The sequence below is a fragment of the Nycticebus coucang genome, chromosome 14 (genome assembly GCF_027406575.1).
Source record: "Nycticebus coucang isolate mNycCou1 chromosome 14, mNycCou1.pri, whole genome shotgun sequence".
Classification (NCBI taxonomy): Eukaryota; Metazoa; Chordata; class Mammalia; order Primates; family Lorisidae; genus Nycticebus; species Nycticebus coucang.
In genome coordinates, this window is record NC_069793.1 from 18,895,982 (window position 1) to 18,912,476 (window position 16,495).

At 40.0% G+C, this 16,495-nt stretch overlaps 1 protein-coding gene across 5 annotated transcripts in view; it reads left to right on the top strand.

The window, feature by feature from the left end:
* Positions 1-16,495, top strand: part of CKAP5 (cytoskeleton associated protein 5) — a 141,703-nt gene that overhangs the window by 56,984 nt on the left and 68,224 nt on the right. For all 5 annotated transcript variants that reach the window (XM_053560495.1, XM_053560496.1, XM_053560497.1 and 2 more), the window contains exons 9-12: positions 8,281-8,385; positions 13,159-13,248; positions 13,649-13,813; positions 15,767-15,895. In XM_053560495.1, the coding sequence (XP_053416470.1) occupies positions 8,281-8,385; positions 13,159-13,248; positions 13,649-13,813; positions 15,767-15,895 (489 nt within the window). The remainder of the gene's footprint in view (positions 1-8,280; positions 8,386-13,158; positions 13,249-13,648; positions 13,814-15,766; positions 15,896-16,495) is intronic.

The window sequence follows — 16,495 nt, forward strand, 5'->3', positions numbered from 1 at the left end:
GCCTCCTAAGTAGTTGGGACTACAGGCACCTGCCACAATGCCCAGCTATTTTTAGAGACAGGGTCTTGTTTGGGCTCAGGCTGGTCTTGAACTCATAAGCTCAGGAGATCCATCCGCCTTGGCCTACCAAAGTGCTGAGATTACAAGCAGGAGCCACTGTGCTTGGCCTAATTTAATGAATACTATTGATGGTATTTGAATTACAGATACACATTTTTAAAGGATTGTTTAAAATTATTGTCTTAGGTTAGTTTGGGTTTCAGTATTTATCACCTTGACTTTAAGTATGCTATCTGATAGCTTCTGTAAACCTCAAGAAAAACAGGGTCTTGCTAATTTAGAACCACATGTTCCAGTTTAATAATTCTGTAGGATAAGCTATTTAAATTAGCTGTATTTAATTAGAAAAATATTAAATTTGAAGACAAATAGAAAATAATGCCACACTGAATTTTATTAACATATAAAGCAAAGGGTATGGATATGTAAGTAAAAAGTGGGCAGGCACTAAAAATAAATATTTTTAGTTTAGGAGTCTTTGGTATTATTTAGATCCAACCAAGTTGAATGCTGCTGGTGAGTTTTTTTAATTAATGACTTTTTTATAAAATCTCAAACACTATAGATACAATTTAGAGCTTAAGAACAAACTCTGAAGGCGTCTTCATGAATACAGCAAGACTGAAAAGTTTGTTTTGTTTGCTTCCTTAGTCTGAAATTACAGAGGATTAGGATGGTGAAAGGAGGAAGTTAATCTTTAATTATATGCACATGTAGAATGATTATGATTATTTGTGTGTGCGTATTTGTTTGTTTTTTGCAGTTGTTTTAGATGGCCTGGGCTGGATTCAAACCCATGAGCCTCAATGTATGTGATTGGTACCCTACCCAGTGAGCTACAGGCACTGCCATGATTATGATTATTTGTGGTAGTTATGTTCTATAAAGTTGCCAAGAGCATTAAATGAATACTGAACCATTTCTTCTAGGGAAAATACAGGGTCAAGGTCCTGTGACCCTCTGGTCACAATATTTTCTTTTTCTTTTTTCAGCTATAATGAATGCTCTAAATCTAGATCTTCATTATGATTTGGAGGGAAGTTTTTGAAATGTCTACAAGTGAATTTTTTCCCATCCCATACATTTTCCATCTTGAAAAATCATACTGTGAAACATCAGTATCTCTAGAAACATCAGGGAATTATATTTTCCTCATAAGTAAATATTTTGCCTTCTGAAATGTAACTCTTTAGGAATCCAATCTTTTTATATAATTCTTTTTTTTTCTTTTTTTTTATTCTTAAATCATAGCATTGTGTACATTAGTGCACTCGCCTGTACCCATTCTAAGATGCACCATAGATGTGGCCCCACCCATTGCCCTCCCTCCACCAAAACATCCCCCCTCCCTTCCCCTTCCTTGGCCCTTTCCCCATAGTCTTGTGCTATAGTTGGGTTATAGTCTTCATGTGAAAGCTATAATTTAGCTTCATAGTAGGGCTGAGTACATTGGATACTTTTTCTTCCATTCCTGAGATACTTTGCTAAGCAGAATATGTTCCAGCTCCATCCATGTAAACATGAAAGAGGTAAAGTCTCCATCTTTCTTTAAGGCTGCATAGTATTCCATGGTATACATGTACCACAATTTGCTAGTCCATTCGTGGGTCCATGGGCACTTGGGCTTTTTCCATGACTTAGCAATTATGAATTGGGCTGCAATAAACATTCTGGTACAGATGTCTTTGTTATATTGTGACTTTTGGTCTTCTGGGTATAAACCTAGTAAAGGAATTATAGGATCAAATGGCAGGTCTATTTTTAGGTCTCTAAGTATTCTCCAAACATCCTTCCAGAAGGAACATATTAGTGGGCATTCTCACCAGCAGTGTAGAAGTGTGCCCTTTCCTCCACATCCACGCCAACATTTCTGGTTTTGGGATTTTGTTATGTGGGCTACTCTTACTGGGGTTAGGTGACATCTCAGAGTAGTTTTGATTTGCATTTCTCTGATGATTAAGGATGATGAGCTTTTTTTCATGTGTTTGTAGATTTTGCGTCTGTCTTCTTTAGAGAAGTTTCTGTTCAAGTCCCTTGCCCATCCTGAGATGGGGTCACGTGTTCTTTTCTTGTTAATATGTTTGAGTTCTCTGTGGTCACAATATTTTCATCAACTGATTGATAACATAACCTTACTCTATTTACCAATATCTTCTCGTCAGTGTCTTACATATATATTGTTGATTAATCAACACTGAACTTATGTTCAACAGCACTGTAACTCATGCCTGAATGAAGCTTTTCTAACAGACTTTTTGCACTAGACAGCATTTCAGTGCTACACTTAGGAGCTGTTTAAAGGAGGAAAGCACCAACAAAAATGCAAAAAACATAGTTCTAAGTAGACCATGAAAAGGATACTTACTTACAGTATGAGAGTTGAAACAAGAAGGCAGAATGTTACTTTGTTCCCTCTCAGCTGGGAATGTGCACATCAGACAACTCAAAATTTTCACAGCTTTGTGCTTTTGTCTGCAAATGACCAAGCAAGTACCATGAATAATGATTTTGGGGTTATAAATAAGCTTTAACAAGTAGGTAAATTCACAAATATGGGTTTATGAATAATGAAGACCTGTATTTTTTAATAGTTAGCCTTCCTATTCTTTCCTCCAGTGGGACTTTGAGGCAGGGATATAATTTGTCAGAATTTGGTTCACAATAAATAAATTAAAAAAAAAAAAAAAAGAATTTTTTTGACTCGTCAGTCTTCTTTCTACCTTGAGCCACAGAGGATTCCTGTAATACAAATAAAAAGGGAATTGCCCTGAGTAAAAAGGATTTTACTAACCTGGAGCCTGGGAAAAAAGAATGGGAAGAGAAGGGTAGAGGGCATTAAGACAGGGGAAGTGAGATTCCAGTGGCTGGCAAAGAGCTTCAGATTCTTTGTCAATTGTTCCAGCATTAATTTCATCAGGAATCTTATTATTTTGTCACTGAATTCTTGATGTGTCAGGTAGTCTTTTATTTTTCCTTATCATTAATATTATGTTTTCTATATATATTTTCTTAGCTCTTCAAATAAAGACAGTCCATGAATTGTGTATTATATACCGAGAGAAGATCATGGATTTTATAATTGGGTAGACAGTAGATGTCTGAGAAATCCAGAGTAGCCCTTTGCATGTGGCAAGGTTAGGGCAAATAAATCAAAAGGCCACAAACAAGTAAAAAGAAACTTTTGTGGCTAAAATATTTAAAATAATGAAAAGTAAACTTCAGTTGTAAAAATTAACCTGAAATGTGACATTTTGTTTTTTATATACACCAACTTCATATCTTGTTGACCCTTTTTTTTTTTAATACACAGAGTCTCACTCTGTCACCCAAGTTGGAGTGCAGTGGTGTGATCATAGCTCCATGCAGCCTCAAACTCATGCGCTCAAGCTATCTTCCCGGAGTCCTAGGGTTACAGGAGTAAGCCACTGCAGCCTGTCAGCACTTTTATTTTATTATTTTTTATTTCTTATTTTTGAGACAGAGTCTCAAGCTGTTGCCCAGGGTAGAGTGATGTGATGTTATAGCTCACAGCAACCTCCAACTCTTGGGTGCAAGCCTCAGTTTTTCTATTTTTAGTAAAGACAGGACATCGCTATTTGCTCAGGCTATTCTCAAACTTGTGAGCTCAAGCAGTCCACCCACCTCAGCCTCCGAGAATGCTAGGATTACAGGCGTGAGCTGCTGTGCCTGGCCTGTCAGCACTTTTAGTCGTACAAGATTTCCTAGTGTTTAGATTAAAATGGGATTATGGTCTAAAACAGAAGTCACTAAAATAACATAAGCCACTGAGTTTTTCTTATCTCCGGAATGAAGTTCCACCACATAGACTATTTTTCTTAAAAATAAACTCTTTTCCCAGCTCGGCACCCATAGCATAGTGGTTACAGTGCCGGCCACATACACCAAGTCTGACAGGTTCAAGCCCGGCCCTGGCCAGCTAAATACAACAATGACAACTGCAACAAAAAATAGCCGGGCGTTGTGGCAGGTGCCTATAGTTCCAGCTACTTGGGAGGGTGAGGCAAGAGAATTGCTTAAGCCCAAGAGTTGGAGGTTGCTGTGAGCTGTGATGTAACGGCACTCTACTGAAAGTGACATAGTGAGATTCTGTCTCAAAAAAATAAATAAATGGGGCGGCGCCTGTGGCTCAGTGGGTATAGTGCTGGCCCCATATACCGAGGGTGGCAGATTCGAACCCGGCCCCGGGCAAACTGCAACAAAAAAATAGCCGGGCATTGGTGCCTGTAGTCCCAACTACTCAGGAGGCTGAGGCAAGAGAATCGCCTAAGCCCAGGAGTTGGAGGTTGTTGTGAGCTGTGACACTACAGTACTCCACCGAGGGCAATAAAATGAGACCCTGTCTCTAAAAATAAATTAAAAATAAATAAATAGATAAATAAAATATAAACGCTTTTCTCTTTCTCACTCTCATTTCTCAGTTAAAAATAATTATTTGTGGATATATGACAATGAGTGTGACAAGCAGATACCATATTAGGGTACCTGGTTCATCACTCACCTATAAATACATTTAATCCTTTACAATCTTGAAATATAATAGATACATAGTATCTTCTTCAATACTATATGTTAAGATCATGAGTGTCCAGAGCCTAGCTCCCACTGGTTACTACCTCTAAAAGTGGATAGAGAGAAGTATTCTCCTAACAAAAAGATGGAATAATAGTTTCAAATTGGGTATGTGTAATAAAATCAATCTTTTTTATTTTTTTGAGACAGTCTCACTCTGTTGCCCTGGGTAGAGTGCGATGGCATCATAGCTCACAGCAATCTCAGTCTTTTGGGCTTGAGCAATCCTCTTGCCTCGGCCTCCCAAGTAGCTACAACCGTAGGTGCCAGCAACAATGCCCGGCTATATTTTCTATTTTTAGTAGAGATTAGGTCTTGCTCTTGCTAAGGCTGATCTCAAACTCCTGAGCTCAAGCAGTCCACCTGCTTCAACCTCCTAGAGTGCTGGGATTACCGGTGTGAGCCACTGTACCAGCTGACAAAAATCACTCTTTGAGCTATATGAAAAGATTGATGTCTATATCTCACCCCAGATTCATTGAACTAGAATTTCTTGGCCATGTTTTTAATGACCATTTCTAGTATATATATTTATTTAGATGCTAGTATAAAATCAAACCTAATATGTTTTTGCTAAGGAAACATAATCAGAACGTTTACAAATGCAAATAATGCGTTTAATACATAATTGAGTGGAAATTTTTTTCTGTATATACTTATAGTAATTAGAGATTTAACATAGTGCTTATTAAGATCTTGATCCCATTTTTTCTTAAGAAAGATAGACTTGTTTTCCATGAGTTTATAGGGAGGACATGCTTTTAGTAAAGGGATCAAAAGTTTTGGACTCAAATAGACCTAGGTTTATGGGCGGCACCTATGCCTCAAAGGAGTAGGGTGCCAGCCCCATACGCCGGAGGTGGTGGGTTCAAACCCAGCCCCAGCCAAAAACTGCAAAAAAAAAAAAATAGACCTGGGTTTGAATCATAGCACTACCATTTGCTAGCTATGTAACCTTGAGCATGTTAATTTATTACTTAATTTTTGACATCTACAAAGTGAGATAATAGTATCTGCTTCATAGGCTTTGGTTGAAAATTAAATTTAAAAGGTTTATAAGAGTTGGGCGCAGTGACTCACCCTTCTAGTCCTAGGACTCTGGGAAGCCGGGTAGGATGATCCCTTGAGCGTAGGAGTTTGAGACTAGCCTGTATAAGTGCAAGACCCCGTCTCTACTAAAAAACAAAAAAAATTAGCTGCGGGTCATGGTAGATGCCTGCAATCCAGCTGCTTGGTAGGCTGAGGCAGTAGGATCACTTGAGCCCAAGAGTTGTTGTTTTTTTTGTTTTTTTTTTTGTAGAGACAGAGTCTTACTTTATCGCCCTCAGTAGAGTGCCGTGGCATCACACAGCCCACAGCAACCTCCGACTCCTGGGCTTAGGCGATTCTTTTGCCTCAGCCTCCCAAGTAGCTGTAACTACAGGCACCTGCCACAATGCCCAGCTATTTTTGTTGTCGTTATTGTTGCAGTTTGGCTGGGGCGGGGTTTGAACCTGCCACCCTTGGTAGATGGGGCCAGTGCCCTATCCACTGAGCCACAGGCACCACCCCTGAGCCCAAGAGTTTAAGGTCGTTATGAGCTAGGGTAATACCATGCCACTCTAGCCTGGGGCAACAGAGTGAAATTCTGTCTCAAAAAAAAAAAATAATAATACAAAATTATGCCTAATTAGGTTTTGTTTTTGAGACAGGGGCTCCCTCTGTTGCCCTGGCTAGAGTATGTGACATCGTAATAGCTCATTGCACCCTCATTCTCCTGGGCTCAAATGATCCTCCTGCCTCATCCTCCCAGGTAGCTGGGACCACAGGGGCCTGCCCACCACACCTGGCTAATTTTTTTGTTTATTGTATAGATGGGGTTTCACTCTTGTCCAGGCTGCTGTTGAACTTCTGAGCTCAAGTAGTCCTCTACCTTGGCCTTCTAGTGTGCAAGAATTACAGGCATGAGCCACTGCAGCCAGCGCTAAGTTTTTAAAATAAATGTTAGGGCCAGGTGTGGTGGCTTATGCCTGTAATGCCAGCATTCTGGGAGGCCGAGGCGGGTGGATTGCTTGAGCTCAGGAGTTCAAGACCAGTCTGAGCAAAAGCGAGACCCGGTCTCTACTAAAACTAGAAAAAAACTTAGGCAAGAGGATCACTTGAGTCCCAGTTGGAGGTTGCTGTGAGCTAGGATACCACAGCACTCTGCCCAGGGTGACAGCTTGAGACTCTGTCTCAAAATAAATAAATAAATAAATAATAAAATAAAATAAATGTTAGTTTCTTAATCCCTATTCCTCTGCATTTAAGAAGTGTATATGTGTAGGTACCAACTAGAACTTCCTTGCATGGTATGTATTAGAGGTTATATAATGCTAGAAATCTAATATAAAGCATTCTTCTTATGGAATACCGTATTTTAGGGATTAGATAAAATTCAAAGTAGAATGGAGGCATTACTTCTTCTAGGAAAAGAGTGAAAACCAAGAATTTGGGGGCACTTATAAGTAAAGCAGCTTTTTCACACTAACTGACTTAGGAAGTATACCACGGTAAAATCTCACCTGGAAGGAGACCAATCAAGTCATTGTGAATTTTTTTTTTTTTTTATAGAGACAGAGTCTCACTTTATTGCCCGCCATAGAGTGCTGTGGCGTCACAGCTCACAGCAACCTCCAACTCCTGGACTATAGGTGATTCTCTTGCCTCAGCCTCCCAAGTAGCTGGGACTATAGGTGCCCACCACAACGCCCGGCTATTTTTTGTTGCAGTTTGGCCAGGGCCAGGTTTGACCCCACCACCGTTGGCATATGGGGCCAGCGCCCTACCCACTGAGCCACAGGCACCACCCAAGTCATTGTGAATTGTCACAGATTGAACTACCCATAAGTTTAGATAAGTGCTGAGCTTTGTGGGGGACAAGGGTGGTAGTATAAAGACTGCTGTATAGCTTACAAGGGTGGTAGTATAAAGACTGCTAGAGGAAAATCTACTAAGTAACTCTAAATACAAGCTCGATGATCATGATCATTAGAAGATTAAAATGGCAGCTTTAATGCCAGAAACTCCCTCAGAGGAATGGGAATAGTGGCATTCACAATTTAGGTTTCTCGTGGAATTCTAGAAGGTATAACTATTTCTACTGATCCTCCTTGGGTAAAAATGTTAGAGCTGCTGCCCTGTGATGTCTTTCAGAAATACACTTTCTTTTAGACTTCTCTGTCCCAAAGCAAAGTCAGCAGACCTCTAGCTTCTCTGTCACTATCAGGGTCGCCTCCTGCAGAGATAAATGATGCTGAGAACATAGACTACCAGTACTGGGTAGTGAGCAATTTTAAGTGTGGTTTTATATATTTTTTTGTAGAACTTTAAGATAAGAGACTAAACATAATGAGAGAAGCTCCCAAATGCAATATTATGAAAGAAGGTTGGGCAGTGCCTATGGCTCAAGGAGTAGGGCACCAGCTCCATATACTGGAGGTGGAGGGTTCAAATCCACCAAAAACTGCAAAAAAAAAAGAAAGAAAGAAAGAAGGTTTCTTCTTTTGTAGGAAACAAAATTGGTCACCATTAGCAAAATAGCTTTCAGAATTCTTTTGAGAAAAAAATTTTAATACCTTTCTTCAGGACTGTGACTATTTTGTTATTTAGGTTGTTGGAAAGGACACCAATGTCATGCTGGTGGCTTTGGCAGCAAAATGTCTTACTGGCCTGGCTGTTGGGCTAAGGAAGAAATTTGGACAATATGCAGGACATGTAAGTAACACTCCTTTTTAGATACAAATCAATAAAATTATCAAAAATACCAAGCCTGGTTTGTTTTATGCTCTAAAAGAACTCGTTGGCATTGATCTTTTATGTATTGTACAAAATAGGTTTCGTACTAAATTTTATTACTAGCGTAGATCCTTACAGATTTTAATAGAGAAGGCAGTTTTAACTAAACCTATAAGCCTTATATGGAAAGTCAAGTACTTCACCTAAAATACTTAGTTGTTGATTTATTTGTTTATTACTTACATAGTATCTTGGTTTGTTCTTATAATGAGATGAAATAAAACTATTTATAAAGACCAGGGCCAGAGGGCTGGGTGCCCATAGCTCAGTGGTTAGGGGGCCGACCACATTCTCTCTGGGGCTGGTGGGTTCAAACCCAGCCCAGGCCTGCTAAACAAAAAGGAAAAAAAAGGGGACCAGGACCAGAGTAAAAATTGAAATAGGAAAGGTAATATAAAACTGTAAATGTAAAACTATGAGGTTAATATATGAACTGTTTTGGGGTTTGTTGAGTCTGTTTTGTTTTTTATTTTTGAGACAGTCTCACTCTGTCACCATGAGTAGAGTACTGTGGTGTCATCGTAGATTCAGCAACTTCAAAATCCTGTTTCATGTGACCTTCTTGCCTCAGTCTGCAGAGTAGCTGAGACTACAGGCATGTGCCACCATATCTGGCTAGTTTTTTTATTTTTAGTAGAGACAGGAACTCACTCTTGCTCAGGCCAGTCTCTAACGCCTGACAAGCAATCCACCGGCTCATCCTCCCAGAGTGTTTACACTCTGGGATTACAGGCATGAACCACCACAGCCAGCCTTATAAAATGTGTTTTAATGGTGTCTTCCAATTTATTATATAATTTTTTAATTTTTATTTTATTTATTTATTTATTTCGAGACAGAGTCTCACTATGTCACCCTCAGTAGAGTGTCGTGGCATCACAGCTTACAGCAACCTCAAACCCTTGGGCTTAGGCAGTTCTCTTGCCTCAGCCTCCCAAGTAGCTGAGACTACAGGTGCCCACCACAACGCCCAGCTATTTTGTTGTTGTTGTTTAGCAGGCCTGGGCTGGATTCAAATTCACCAGCCCCAGTGCATGTGGTTGGTGCCCTAATTACTGAGCTATAGGTGCTGAGCATAATTTTTATTTTATTTTTATTTCATTTTATTTTTGAGATAGAGTTTTTTTCTGTCACCCTGGATAGAATGCTATGGTGTCATCATAGCTCACAGCAACCACAAACTCTTGGGCTCAAGTGATCCTCTTGCCTCAGCCTCCCACATAGCTGGGACTGTAGGTGCCTGTCAGGACACTCAGCTGTTTTCAGAGACTGAGTCTCACTCTTGTTCCAGCTGGTCTCGAACCTGTGAGCTCAGGCAATCCACCTGCCCTGGCCTCCCAGAGTGGTAGGATTATAGGCATGAGCCACTGCGCCGACCCTGTTTGGTTTTTGTTTTTGTTTGTTTTGAGACAGAATCTTACTTTCTGTCGCTGGGTAGAATACCATGGCATCATAGCTCACAGCAACCTCAGTCACTTGGGCCTGAGCAATCCTCTTGCCTCAGGCTCCCTAGTAGCTGGGACTACAGACATTCGCCACCATGTCCAGCTAGATATTTTATACTTTTCTTTTTTTTTTTTTTTTGATAGAGTCTCACTTTATCGCCCTCAGTAGAGTGCCATAGTGTTACAGTTCACAGCAACCTCCAATTCCTGAGCTTAGGTGATTCTCTTGCCTCAGCCTTCCGAGAAGCTGGGATACAGGTGCCTGTCACAACACCCAGCTATTTTTTGTTGCAGTTTGGATGGGGCCAGGTTCGAACCCACCACCCTCAGTACATGGGGCTGGCGCCCTACCCTCTGAGCCACAGGTGCAGCCCGGTATTTTATATTGTATTAGGAATAACTTTTCAAGCTAGAAAGCAATTTTTAAATTACTCATTTTAATTTACTAAATGATTGCTTGTTTCTCTAGTTTGAGTTCTAAGTCTGGCCTTGTTTCACTTTCTTGTATAGGGTAAAGAATATCTCCATTAAAAAAAAATAAAAATAAAGAAAAGAATATCTCCATTGCTCTATGATTTGGGAGTTTCCTTCTCTCACCCTTAAAACTATAAAATATATGATGTTTGGTATCAAACATCTTAATGGTTTAGCTTTATTTTCTTTAACTGTTTATAAGGTAATTTTTGGCAATATTTATAAAACTAAACTTTAGCTTTATAGTCATTAAAAATCTTAATTTTCAAAGTTATAACTACTAGCATTATAAAGTCTTTTATATTTCTCCATGCAAATCATATTTCTTGTAGTTTTCAATATCATAAATCATATTTCATACTTCTGTGAAAGCTAAAAAATACTTTTTTTTCAGATGCCATTGAGTTTTGCTATTATCTTTTGCACCTTAAAATTCTTATTTAGTTTGCCTACTAACAAAGTACCTGGCACTCAAAGTATATAAATTGGGCATTCAGTAATTAATGAATTAGTAATAATTTACAAGATAAAATGTAAAGTATAGAAATTCGGGCAGCGCCTGTGGCTCAGTGGGTAGGACTCTGGCCCCATATACTAACGGTGGTGGGTTCAAACCTAGTCCTGACCAAATTGCAACAAAAAATAGTCAGGTGTTGTGGTGGGTACCCATAGTCCCAGCTACTTGGGAGGCTGAGGCAAGAGAATCGCGTAAGCCCAGGAGTTGGAGGTTGCTGTGAGTTGTTACACCATGGCACTCTACTGAGGGCGATAAAGTGAGACTCTGTCTCTAAAAAAAAAAGTGTAGAAATTCCAACTTCATTGATCTAAACTTAGATTATATAAGAAGATATAATTCTGATCACAAATTTCTTTTTTTAAATTGGTGTAGTGAAGGAGCAGTCCCTTGAGTTATATTCTTGAGGAAGAATTATATACACCCTACTCTAAATCTACCTAGCTGCAAATTATTTTCTATAATGAGAGATGTTACTAATAGTAATGATTATATGTTTGCATATAAGATACAGAGGCAGAAAGTAGGGTGAGAAGCTCTGCTATAGTGGGACAGAATGAGAATTCTTAATTGTTCCCTAAGACTCTTGTGCCCTTCAAGAAAGAAAATGACTTTTAGGGAGGCGCCGGTGGCTCAGTGAGTGGGGCGCCAGCCCCATATGCTGAGGGTGGAGGGTTCAAACCCAGCCCCAGCCAAACTGCAACAAAAAAATAGCTGGGCGTTGTGGCGGGTGCCTGTAGTCCCAGGTGCTCGAGAGGCTGAGGCAGGAGAATCGCGTAAGCCCAAGAGTTAGAGGTTGCTGTGAGCCGTGTGATGCCACGGCACTCTACCGAGGGCGGTACAGTGAGACTCTGTCTCTACAAAAAAAAAAAAAGAAAGAAAATGACTTTTAATTCACCTTAAATGTTCACTTTTTTTTGTTTTGGGGTTTTTTTTTTTGGTAGAGCCACAGTCTTTTTTTTTCGTTTGTTTGTTTTGTTTTGAGCCACAGTCATTTTTTTTTTTTTTTTTTTTTATTGTTAGGGATTCATTGAGGGTACAATAAGCCAGGTTACACTGATTGCAATTGTTAGGTAAAGTCCCTCTTGCAATCATGTCTTGCCCCCATAAAGTGTGACACACACCAAGACCCCACCCACCTCCCTCCTTCCCTCTCTTTCCCCCCCCATAACCATAATTGTCATTAATTGTCCTCATATCAAAATTGAGTACCTAGGATTCATGCTTCTCCATTCTTGTGATGCTTTACTAAGAATAATGTCTTCCACGTCCATCCAGGTTAATACGAAGGATGTAAAGTCTCCATTTTTTTTAATGGCTGAATAGTATTCCATGGTATACATATACCACAGCTTGTTAATCCATTCCTGGGTTGGTGGGCATTTAGGCTGTTTCCACATTTTGGCGATTGTAAATTGAGCTGCAATAAACAGTCTAGTACAAGTGTCCTTATGATAAAAGGATTTCTTTCCTTCTGGGTAGATGCCCAGTAATGGGATTGCAGGATCAAATGGGAGGTCTAGCTTGAGTGCTTTGAAGTTTCTCCATACTTCCTTCCAGAAAGGTTGTACTAGTTTGCAGTCCCACCAGCAGTGTAAAAGTGTTCCCTTCTCTTCACATCCACGCCAGCATCTGCAGTTTTGAGATTTTGTGATGTGGGCCATTCTCACTGGGGTTAGATGATATCTCAGGGTTGTTTTGATTTGCATTTCTCTAATATATAGAGATGATGAACATTTTTCATGTGTTTGTTAGCCATTTGTTTGTTGTCTTTAGAGAAAGTTCTATTCATGTCTCTTGCCCATTGATATAAGGGATTGTTGGCTTTTTTCATGTGGATTAATTTGAGTTCTCTATAGATCCTAGTTATCAAGCCTTTGTCTGGCCATAGTCATTTTTTAAACAAACAGCTTTTCTGAGATAAAACTTATAATAAAATTCACCCTCTTAAAGTGGTTTTATAATATTCACAATGTGGCATAGCTATCACCACTGTCTAATTCCAGAACATTTTCTTCACCCCCAAAATAAACTCCATTCCTGTTATCAGTCATGCCTCATGCTGCTCTTTTCCTGGATCCTAGAAACTACTATTCTACTTTTGACATTTTTTGTAAATGGAATCACACAATATGTGGTATTTTGTGACTGGCTTTTTTCATGTTAGCATACTGTTTTCAAGGTTTAGTTGTGTTCTAATATGTATCAATACTTTATTAGTTTTTATTGCTGAATAATATTCCAACTGTTCACTTTTAGGTTGTGCCAACTATTTTGGAGAAATTCAAAGAGAAGAAGCCTCAAGTGGTACAAGCCCTGCAAGAGGCAATTGATGCAATCTTCCTTACTGTACGTTCCAGCACGAGTTTGTGGTTTTATCTAAAGTAAATTTTGTCAATATAACGTTTTGATCTTTACAATTGAGAAAAACTCTGGGGTGGCGCCTGGGGCTCAGTCGGTTAGGTGCCAGCCCTATATACCGACGGTGGCGGGTTCAAACCCGGCCCCGGCTGAACTGCAACCAAAAAATAGCTGGGTGTTGTGGTGGGTGCCTGTAGTCCCAGCTACTTGGGAGGCTGAGGAAAGAGAATCGCTTAAGCCCAGGAGTTGGAGGTTGCTGTGAGCTGTGTGATGCCACGGCACTCTACCGAGGGCCATAAAGTGAGACTCTGTCTCTACAAAAAAAAAAAGAAAAAGAAAAGAAAGAAACAATTGAGAAAAACTCACTGACCACATTTTCTTTCTACAGACCACACTACAGAACATCAGCGAAGATGTTTTAGCAGTAATGGATAATAAAAATCCAACCATCAAGCAGCAGACATCTCTTTTTATTGCAAGAAGCTTCCGCCATTGCACTGCTTCTACCCTGCCAAAGAGCTTGCTAAAGCCCTTTTGTGCTGCACTGCTTAAGGTATACACTTTCTTTGAAATTGGGGGAAATATTCTATACACAGGCAAGATTTCTTTTTCTTTTATATACATGACTACTTGACTTTCAGACTGTAGATTATGATCTTTTGAGGAGCAGACTTTATAGCTTTTGAAACTAAATCCTAATTCTTATAACTGTGTTCCTACTCTTGAAGGAAATCATAAGTTGGTTTATGATTCCACTATCTACTAGGCATTTTTTTTTTACTAATTCTATATACTGGTGTTTGGTTGGATCTGCCCAAGCGTAGGTATCAAGTATTGAGTACTTGAAGATAATTTGGGAGAGAGGCATTTTATTTTATTTTATTTATTATTATTTTTTTTTTTTTTGCAGTTTTTGGCCGGGACTGGGTTTAAACCCGCCACCTCCAGCATATGGGGCTGGCACACTATTCTGTTGAGCCACAGGCGCCACCCAAGAAAGAGGCATTTTAGATAGAGGGAAGAAAAAAAGGAAATACTTGGGTGGCGCCTGTGGCTCAGTCAGTAAGGCGCCGGCCCCACATACCAAGGGTGGCAGGTTCAAACCCAACCCCAGCTGAACTGCAACCAAATAAAAAGGAAATACTTGATTGGCTCGGTGCCTGTAGCTCAAGCAGCTAAGGCGCCAGCCACATACACCAGAGCTGGCAGGTTCATATCCAGCCCAGACCTGCCAAACAGCAATCACAACTACAACCCCCCCCAAAAAAAAATTAACTGGGCATTGTGGTAGGCACCTGGAGTCCCAGCTACTTGGGAGGCTGAGGCAAGAGAATCGCTTAAGCCCCAGAGTTGGAGGTTGCTATGAACTGTGATACCACGGCATTCTACCCAGGGCAATAGATTGAAGCTCTGTCTCAAAAAAAAAAAAAAAAAAAGACTTGATTAATGTATTACCAGAGGTTTCCTTAACCCAGAAAGAATTTGTGGGCCTGGTGCAGTAGCTTACACCTGTTATCCCAGCACTTTGGGACGCCAAAGTAGAAGAATTGCTGAAGCCAGGAGTTGAAGATCAGCCTTGGCAACATATCGAGATCCCATCTCCACAGAAAAGGAAAATTAGCCATGCCTGGTGATGTGTACCTATAGTCCTAGCTGTTCAGGAGGCTAAAGCAAGAGGATCACTTGAGCCCAGGAGTTCAAGACTACAGTGAGCTTGGATAGTGCCAGTACATACCAGCCTGAGCAACAAAGTAAGACCCTGTCTCAAAAACAAAAAAGAAAGAATTTATGAAAGAGTACCTATTAATTGGAAAAAGGAAATCTATATTTAGCTTTAGTAAATTGTGTAAAGCAAATTTATTTATTTATTTATTTTGAGACAGTCTCACTACGTTGTCCTCGGCAGGGTGCTGTGGCGTCACAGCTCACAGCAACCTCTAACTCTTGGGCTTAAGTGATTCTCTTGCCTCAGCCTCCCAAATAGCTGGGAATACAGGTGCCTGCCACAACACCTGGCTATATTTTTGTTGCAGTTGTCATTGTTGTTAAGCAGGCCTGGGCAAGGTTTGAATCTGCCTGCCTCAGTGTAAGTGGCCAGTGCCCTAACCACCGAGCTATGGGCGCCAAGTCTATTTATTTATTTTTTTGAGACAGGGTCTCACTTTGTTGCCCTTAGTAGAGTGCCATGGCATCACAGCTCACAGGAACCTCAAGCTCTTGGGCTCAAGTGATCCTCTTGCCTTGGCCTCCCTTGGACTACAGGCACCTGCCACAATACCCAGCTATTTCTAGAGACAGGGGTCTCACTCTAGCTTAGGCTGTTCTTGAACCTGTGAGCTCGGGTAATCCACCCAGCTGGCCTCCAAGAGTGCTAGGATTACAGGAGTGAGCCACTACGCCTGGCCTATGTAAAAGCAAATTATCTAATAAACATCAGTCTGAATTAGAATGAATGATACCTAAAATACCTTGTATTAAGATCACTTTATTTCATTCTGGACTATAGCACATCAATGATTCTGCACCTGAAGTCAGAGATGCTGCATTTGAAGCACTGGGTACTGCTTTGAAGGTGGTTGGCGAGAAAGCAGTAAACCCATTCTTAGCTGATGTGGACAAACTCAAGCTTGATAAGGTGGGTTAGTAATGGATTATACTGAAATTGGTTAAGAGTCCTATCTCTTTGCTTTATGATTTTATACATTGGAAATTAGCACTGGTGTGTTTTGTCAGAATTTCTCAATTTTTGTTACTAGTCATAGTAAGAAAGAAATTTTTCATTGCACAGACACACATGTAGAATTGAAACAAATTTTGGAAGATTATCTCTGGCATTTTTTATTTCAATTTTATCTGTTCTATTTCACAGTCGCATACCAATGCCAATGTGGTACTTGATGAACACTGGTGGGGGGTCAGACACTGACTGCAGAATAAATAATGCTATAATTTCATGAAAAAAATGTATATTTTTCATATAATTGTATAAGTAACTATCAACACTTTCGTCATATTCTCTGCATTTTCTTTTTATTATATTTTTTTCTTTTGATTTGTGGCTGGGACAGATGTATTTGCTGGATTCACTGCATTCCTTCATATATTTCTGGTCTCTCCCACAGGGACAAAGGTAGCAGCAACCCTTTTTTTTGGTAAGCTTTTCATTGCTTGTCTCATAACTCTTCCCTTTGGTTCAGTATGAACCATTCCTCTTGTCACCGTGCCATGTCCTTGA